We start from the raw sequence: 7,475 nt of genomic DNA, 5'->3' as shown, positions 1-7,475 counted from the left end.
TAGAGACCGGACCGGTTTGGCCGTCTGACCAATCAGTCCGGTTCTATACAGCTCGTTTGTTTCTTAAACAACCGGACGGTTCGTAGCGGTTCACAGTCGGACTGAAGAACCGAACCGGTTTACTATGGGAAAAATATATTTTATTTCAAATTTAAAATTTTTCAGTCTTTACCATCATTTTTTTGCCAAAATTGTTCGGTCGGTCCTACCAGTTTGACAGGTTGAACCGGTGAATCGGTTGCATGTCCGGTTTGTTGTCCGATCCGGTTACAAAAACATTAACTGTATCATAATTTCACTCATTTATCAACCGATAAACCAAGTATTTTTCTTTTCCAATCCAACACGCATCAACCCTTGTGGTGTGGGAACACCTTTGGGATCTAGCATAACCAGTCCATTCATCATCTTCATCTCTATAATTACACTAAAAACACTATATTTTCTCTCTCATTTTCAATTCAATAATATATTTTTATACTTTTAAAATTACATTTTCTCTCTCCTTCACTCACAACCACTTTAAAAAACATTATAAAATTATTAACAGTGTGTTTCTCCGAATTTAACCATGGACAGTAACATTTTATCTCTCCTCCTCTCATAACCACTTTTAACCATCTCTAAAATATGGAGAACTCCCTCACATAATTTGGAGAAGCCACTGGGAATGCTTTAGAAGTAACAAGTTTGAGGTTTCCGGTTTTATGTAAAATGACTATAATACCCTTACGAATTCATCATATAACAAGTTTGAGAGTGCTCAAATAGTAACAAAAATAAACCGAATTCATCACCATTCTTTTCTTCTTCCGTCATGGAATTGGACGGTTATTTTATATACAAAACCACATCTCCGCTAACAATCACCGTCGCCAGGTCCACCGCACCGCCGCGTGAACCGGAGCCTTATCACGTGCTGCGTAGTGTATGTACGAATTCAACTCCGTTGCCGGAATCTTCTGCCCCTGAGTTCTACTCTCTCGACGGTGTTGAAGATACTGATGATCGGAGAATCAAACGTCCTCGGTTGGCCAATGAAGAACCTAATAATTGTCGGTTTAAGAGTCCCATGCTTCAGCTTCATAAGGGTATTTGTTTTTCTTTGTTGTTTTTAATTTGATTGATTGGGTTTACTTATTTTGTTCAATTAATCAATTTGATTGTTGATATAATCAAATTAGTTAGCTAGGTGACTTTGATTTGATTATGTAGTTTAACTACAGCTAAATTGATTGCAATCAAATTAACATGACTAGAAGCACACAAAAGAACAATGTAACTAGATAGGTTATGAAGATGATTATGGATTTCGGTTTAATCATACTGTTGTAAACTATGTTTTGATATTAAAAAAGCTATTTTGGATTGTTTTTAATAGGTGTGTGCACGGTTTGGTTCAATCGATTTTCGGTTATCAGTTTGGTTTATTCGGTAGAATGTTGGTTTTTGATTGGTAACCAAAAGTGGCTAAAAGTTTTGCTTAGACATACATGAAAATGGAGGTTTAAATACATGAAATAGTGAAATGGAGGTATAAAACATAAAATACATGTTTTTGGAGGTATAAAAGTTAGAAATATATGAAAATATGAATGGTTCGGTTCGGTTATTTTTGGTTAACCGATAGTATAAAATAAACTGATATTCGATTCTCGGTTAATGCGGTTTTTGGTTAATTTTTTATTTTGCTTAATTCGTTTAATTTCGATTCGGTTTGTCGGTTTTTGGTTCGGTTAGCGGTTTCGTTATTGCTCACCTCTGCCTATTAACATCTGTTTTGTTTGCAGAAATACTGGATTTCTGTGATTTTCTATCTCCAACTAGTGAAGAACAAGTGTCACGCAACACAGCAGTTGAAACTGTTTCTAATGTTATCAAGTCTATCTGGCCAAACTGCAAGGTACTGTTTTTATTAGTATGAATCTCTAAATGCTAAAAATATGCATGATTATAGCTTACGTGTGCCTTTCAGGTAGAAATTTTTGGTTCTTTTAAGACAGGTTTGCTCCTTCCAACCAGCGATGTTGACGTAAGGCCATTTGTTTTTCTTTTTGTTGATTATTAGAAAAGAATTATTGATTTACTGTAACTGTTACATGTAGATGGTGATATTAGAATCACATATTCAAAATCCTGAGACCGGTTTACGTACTATCTCTCGGACTTTACATCGGAGAGGTCTTGCAAGAAATATTCAGGTACCCTGTAGAATGTGGTGATATAGTGAATGCATCATGTCATTATCACCTTCATCAAATCTGTGTGTAACTTATATATTGTGACATATATCAGGTGTTTGGAAAGGCTCGTGTGCCAATCATTAAATTTGAGGAGAAAAGAAGTGGTATCTCTTTTGATATAAGGTTAGAAATCCCAAAAGTTCTCTCTTTTTTCTAATTAAGTGTTATAGTATTATCGTTGTTCCTGAATGCTTGTATTTTTTTTAACAGTTTTGATATGCATGATGGACCAAAAACTTCTGAATATATACAGGTTTCATTTTATATACTGGAAGATACTATAAAACTAAGGAACTTTTTACGGATCTATCAACTTTGTAATACACATCTCTTTCCAGGATGCTATATCTAAGTGGCCCCCTTTAAGACCTTTGTGTTTGGTATTGAAAATTTTTCTGAAACAACGACGGTTAAATGAGGTGTGATACTTTTCGGTTTTTAAGTCTCGTTTCTAGTAGTGTACTCATAAAATTAGTATTAATCGGTTGTTATTAGTACAGGTGCATTCGGGTGGGATTGGGTCCTTTGCGCTCCTAGCTATGTTAATTGCAATGTTGCGGGTACATATTATCATTTATTCTAATCCTATGTTCCATGTCTTTAACTCTTTGAGGAATTAATATTCTTATTTTATTCTACAGAATTCTGTGAACAAGAATTCTTTTTCACAATATAATCTTGGAGTCCTCCTTGTATGATCTCTTTTATCTTCTTGCAAAGTTGTATGTGCTGCGCGCTTATAAAATTATGTTTATTTTGTGTGCTTTTATTAAACTGTGTTTTGTTTTTGAAAAAAAAAGGTAACTTTCTTTGATATGTACGGGTGCAAGTTAAATACTCTTGATGTTGGTGTATCTTGCAATGAAGGAGGCGCGTTTTTCCCTAAGAGTAGTAAAGGGTAATAAATATCTTTTTTTAAATGTACTTTATTTTTTATACTTGTTGATAAGTATATTGTCTTTGTCTAACTTTCGGGTTTCTAATGCCTGGCAAAAGATTACTACTTTCCGTCCAGAGTCCACTGGTAATGCATCTATCATTGTATCTTTAGGTTTTTTCGAAGTTATGATTAATTTGGTTTTCTTTGTTTGATTATAGGATCCAGAGAAAGATGTAGGGAAAAATTCCTACAAGTATATTAAGGTTAGTATGTTTTCTAACTTAAGTTATAATACTAAAATAATTTATTTAAGGTGTAAAACGTTACTGTTGCAGATTAAATGCGCATTTAGAATGGCATGCTCGATTCTGACAAACACATGGCTTATTATGAGCCTGGGGCCCGACCGGAGTATCCTTGGTACTATTATAGGACCTGATGAGGTGGTGTTGGAACGAAAAGGAGGTTTAAATGGTGACGTGGCATTCACTGACGTGCTTCCTGGAGCAGGAGAACTTATGCTAGATGAATTTTGTGGGCCCTATGGGCTTTTTGCTAAACAGCATATTGATGACTGTGAAGAACCATTGCTGCCATGTGAGAAGGTGGTTGCTGGTGGTGATGATGGTGTCAGTGAAAAGGCTGAAGAAAAGTCAAAGAAAGGGGTGAAGGTGAAGAAGGTCAAAGTCAAAAAGATGAAGAAGGTTATTGTTATCAAGGAGAAGAACATAACATCAACAGATGCAGATGCTCAGAGCTGAATGTTGGTGTTAGTTTATTCACTTTATTATATGAGTAGATATACTTGCTATACTTGTAAGAAATCTTGGTTAGTTTTTCTTGCTATATTTTTGTGGAATATTGGAACTTGATATCAACGGTAATTGTGCTTAGTTATATTTTTCAAGTTTGTTAGCAATAATAATATCATAGTTCTGAAGGGGGTGTTTATAGGCTGCTGATACTAAACTGAACCGTCCAAACAAAAGCAAGTCGGGCGTCAGCCATTTTGAACTTGGATTTTTGTTTTTCGAACTGCATTCCCCGTTGACAATGATATTTATGATCCCGATTCGTTAAAGATAAAACCGAGGGGTGGCTAGGTTAGGGGAGGAGATCAAATTCAAATATATTATTATTTAAGTTTTATTTATTAAAAGTTTATGCTTATCTTTCATTAGCTTTCTACTTCTAGTCAAATTGTGATTGTTAGTTCTATAAACACTTTGGAGTTTTTTTTATAATAATAAGAAGTTGAAATTTGAGAAGTTGTATGGCAAATTCTCTCCTTCCATTCGATCTCAATTATTAAATGATATCACATATATTTAATAATTAATACCCATGGTCACTTTTGTTTTCCATCAACCAAGTCGTAAAAGAAAACTTGTGTTTTCTTTGTTAACTCTCAAGTATACAATCAAACTCATAATAAGGGTTTTAAATTCAGTTTGTTTTTCCAACAGGCATAACCCACCCTCTAGTACGAGCCAACACGGGACAGGCAGATCATATTTTGAACTTGGATTGGATTGGCCGTTTAACATTTATTATTCTTTTTTTGTTCTGTTTATGAATATGCTATTTTGTATATATGTTCGTTAACTATGTTTATCATTCTTTAATTTCGAATACAAAATTGTATAGTTTAAAAATATATAAAACATAGATTTAATCAGGATGCCTGGCTAATCCAACATGTTCAGTCGATTTGTCATTTTCAAAATAATAATTATCAATTTAGTCCCGAATTCATATGTTTGTAAATCGTAAAGTCATTTAAAATGTATGATTATAACAAGGATGATGTTATACATACACCACCCCAAATCTACACACGAATAAGGTTGTCACAATATATATGAGCCTGAGTTGTATGTAGTCATAGTGTCAAACAACCCGCATAACTTTTTCAAATCACACATGACACACCTATCATATCTGTCACATCATACAACCCATATAAAGCAAACTTTTACATCATATACCCGTTCGTCTTGTGCCACCATTCACCCTTCTCATATTAGTCAATGCCAATAAAATTATGCATTCGTATAACCATACACCACTAGAGCTGTAAACGAACCAAGCTTTAAGCGAAAAGTTGGAAAATGGAAAGTTTAATATTTTACACACCGCAAACGTGTGTTAGGCACGTGAGGTCTCATCCATCCCACCAACAAACTCCAACTATCCCATTCCATTGCGTTTCACTCTTTCTTTCCCACTGCCAACACAACAAACACTTTGATTATTATTATTATTATTAATCTCCATGGCCGGCGTAATTGAAACCGTAACCGTTCCTCGTGCCCCCGCTTTACTGGCGTCTTCAATATCTCGCGTCGCAACCTCCCGCGTCTCTCGGTTATCCGGTTGCCGGAATGCGGTTAACTTGCAGGAATCCAGTGGCTTAAGGACCCAATCGTACGGTTCTCCTGCGTCAGTGAGCTTGAGGTCGAAAATCGGACGCCGTAGATTTGGAATTGTATGCGAGGCTCAGGATACAGCCGTTCAAGGTTAGAATTGAATTGTCCGTTATTATTATTATTATTATAGCAAACTATTTTCACGCCTAATTGGTACTGTAAAGACCTAGGGTTTCATAATTAGTTTTTCTGCGGTAATAGTTTAATTTAGCGGTGAATGCGGCCTACTAGCATTTGTTGCAGAATTGAAGTTGTTGTTTATCTTACTCTGTATGTCTGTATGCCGATTATACATGCTATTACTCGATTATTCAATTTACAAAGCTCCACATATGATATGATTTTGTTGCGGCATTGACGCAACATGTTTCCCTGGTAAAGGTTTAGGTCCATGAATATTAAGATTGAAGATTGAAAACACGTTCCTTTTTATTAAATAAGTTTTTGGTTTGAGTTAAAAAAATAATAAAAAATAAAATTGATGGGCATCTGACTTTATGAGTTAAATGTAGCTAGGCCTGTGAACGAACCGAACGTTCATGAATTGTTCGGCTGGAAGTTCGTTTATTTGTTTTCTTCATTCATTTGTGTTTGTTTATGCGTGTTTAAAATTTTAATAAATACATGAGTAGTTACATTTGTATAAATATAAACCTAAAAGGGGCTTGTTTAAAAATTAAATCCACAAGTGTGATGAATTGAACTTGTTTGTTTGTGTTTTGTTTGTTTAATTATGTTCGTTTAAGCTTGTTTGTTTGTGTTTAGTTATGTTCGTGAACTGTTCATTTAGGTTTAACATGAATGAACACGAACATGCCCATTTTCTTAATGAACTAACACTACCAAAAAAAAGTCTGATTATATGTTCGTGTTTGGTTAAAGTTAAATGAACGAAAACGAACGTGTCCCCGTTCGTGTTCGTTCTGTTCGTTTACAGGCCTAAGTGTAGCTTTTATGTGTGTAACAAATGAGTATCTATTATTTCTTAGAATTTGAGAGTATGCTGCAATCATACTGAACATTTGGTTATGATTTTTCATCAATATGTAATACATTTTGAATATCAACAATGGCAGTGCTTCCTGTGACTGATTCAACATGGCAATCACAAGTCCTAGAGTCTGATCTCCCTGTACTGGTTGAATTGTGGGCCCCATGGTGTGGTCCGTGTCGCATGATCCACCCTGTCATAGATGAGCTGGCAAAGGAATACAATGGAAAACTTGCTTGCTACAAAGTAAACACTGATGAGAGTCCTTCGACTGCAACCAAGTATGGAATCAGAAGCATCCCGACCATTATAGTTTTCAAAGGTGGCGGGAAGAAAGATGCAATCATTGGTGCGGTTCCCAAATCAACGTTGTGTACCTGCATAGAGAAGTTCTTGTAGAGGTATTGTTAGTGCATTAGAGTTTAGTGCCCTTTAAACTCTATCAAGCTTTTGAAATTTGACGTTTTCTTCTATATCTCAACTTGATGGAATTGAGAGATGAGTTCATGCACTAGGTTGATTTAGTTCTTTCCGTTCTGTTTGCAGCGTATGTTATGTTTCGTTTATGTTAATTCAAGGATAAGCAACCGTTTTAGTCCTAATGGCCGGGAGAGTGTAACACATGTAGTAAATGAGACCAAAATGGCATTTTCATCTTTTTTACTTTTCAGTTCAAAGTTATGGGGTCTCTTTTCTCTAATTTTTTTATAGTTTTTTTAACTGTTAATAATGATATCCTGTTTTTACCATCAGTTTCACCGCTCCAACTCGTAAACAAGCATAGTGGTTGGTTCTTGGCCCGGTATTGAGAGACACAGGACAAAAACATGACATGTATTAAAATATTTAGGAACACAGGACAAAAGCATGGGACATGCATAAAAAAGAAAAATCTTGCTTCTAGTCTTGTCTCCTTGTATAATCAAATATTT

General features: G+C 35.1%; 2 protein-coding genes across 2 annotated transcripts; both read left to right on the top strand.

Annotated features, from left to right (window-relative positions):
* The first annotated feature begins 817 nt into the window (after positions 1-817).
* On the top strand, positions 818-3,905 carry LOC143530979 (uncharacterized). Its single transcript, XM_077026384.1, has 13 exons — positions 818-1,091; positions 1,791-1,903; positions 1,976-2,032; positions 2,106-2,201; positions 2,296-2,366; positions 2,454-2,496; positions 2,582-2,662; positions 2,744-2,803; positions 2,885-2,935; positions 3,044-3,139; positions 3,217-3,267; positions 3,342-3,386; positions 3,459-3,905. The coding sequence occupies exons 1-13, from the start codon at positions 818-820 to the stop codon at positions 3,882-3,884; spliced, it is 1,464 nt and encodes a 487-aa protein (XP_076882499.1). The 3' UTR covers positions 3,885-3,905.
* A 1,443-nt stretch (positions 3,906-5,348) lies between these two features.
* On the top strand, positions 5,349-7,149 carry LOC143530978 (uncharacterized). Its single transcript, XM_077026383.1, has 2 exons — positions 5,349-5,642; positions 6,629-7,149. The coding sequence occupies exons 1-2, from the start codon at positions 5,399-5,401 to the stop codon at positions 6,940-6,942; spliced, it is 558 nt and encodes a 185-aa protein (XP_076882498.1). The 5' UTR covers positions 5,349-5,398; the 3' UTR covers positions 6,943-7,149.
* The last annotated feature ends 326 nt before the right edge of the window (positions 7,150-7,475 follow it).

This window comes from Bidens hawaiensis, unplaced genomic scaffold, assembly GCF_021521415.1.
Source record: "Bidens hawaiensis isolate Kalapana, Puna unplaced genomic scaffold, B.hawaiensis_p1.1 tig00009070_1, whole genome shotgun sequence".
Taxonomy (NCBI): Eukaryota; Viridiplantae; Streptophyta; class Magnoliopsida; order Asterales; family Asteraceae; genus Bidens; species Bidens hawaiensis.
The sequence above is the reverse complement of the archived record's forward strand: the minus strand, read 5'-3'. Positions and strand labels throughout refer to the sequence as shown.

Coding starts and splice junctions, on each gene's coding strand:
- LOC143530979 (XM_077026384.1), top strand. CDS start 818: ATGGAATTGGACGGTTATTTTATATACAAAACCACATCTCCGCTAACA. Junction 1,904..1,975: donor CTATCTGGCCAAACTGCAAG/GTACTGTTTTTA, acceptor TGTGCCTTTCAG/GTAGAAATTTTTGGTTCTTT. Junction 2,497..2,581: donor AAACTTCTGAATATATACAG/GTTTCATTTTAT, acceptor ATCTCTTTCCAG/GATGCTATATCTAAGTGGCC.
- LOC143530978 (XM_077026383.1), top strand. CDS start 5,399: ATGGCCGGCGTAATTGAAACCGTAACCGTTCCTCGTGCCCCCGCTTTA. Junction 5,643..6,628: donor TCAGGATACAGCCGTTCAAG/GTTAGAATTGAA, acceptor CAACAATGGCAG/TGCTTCCTGTGACTGATTCA.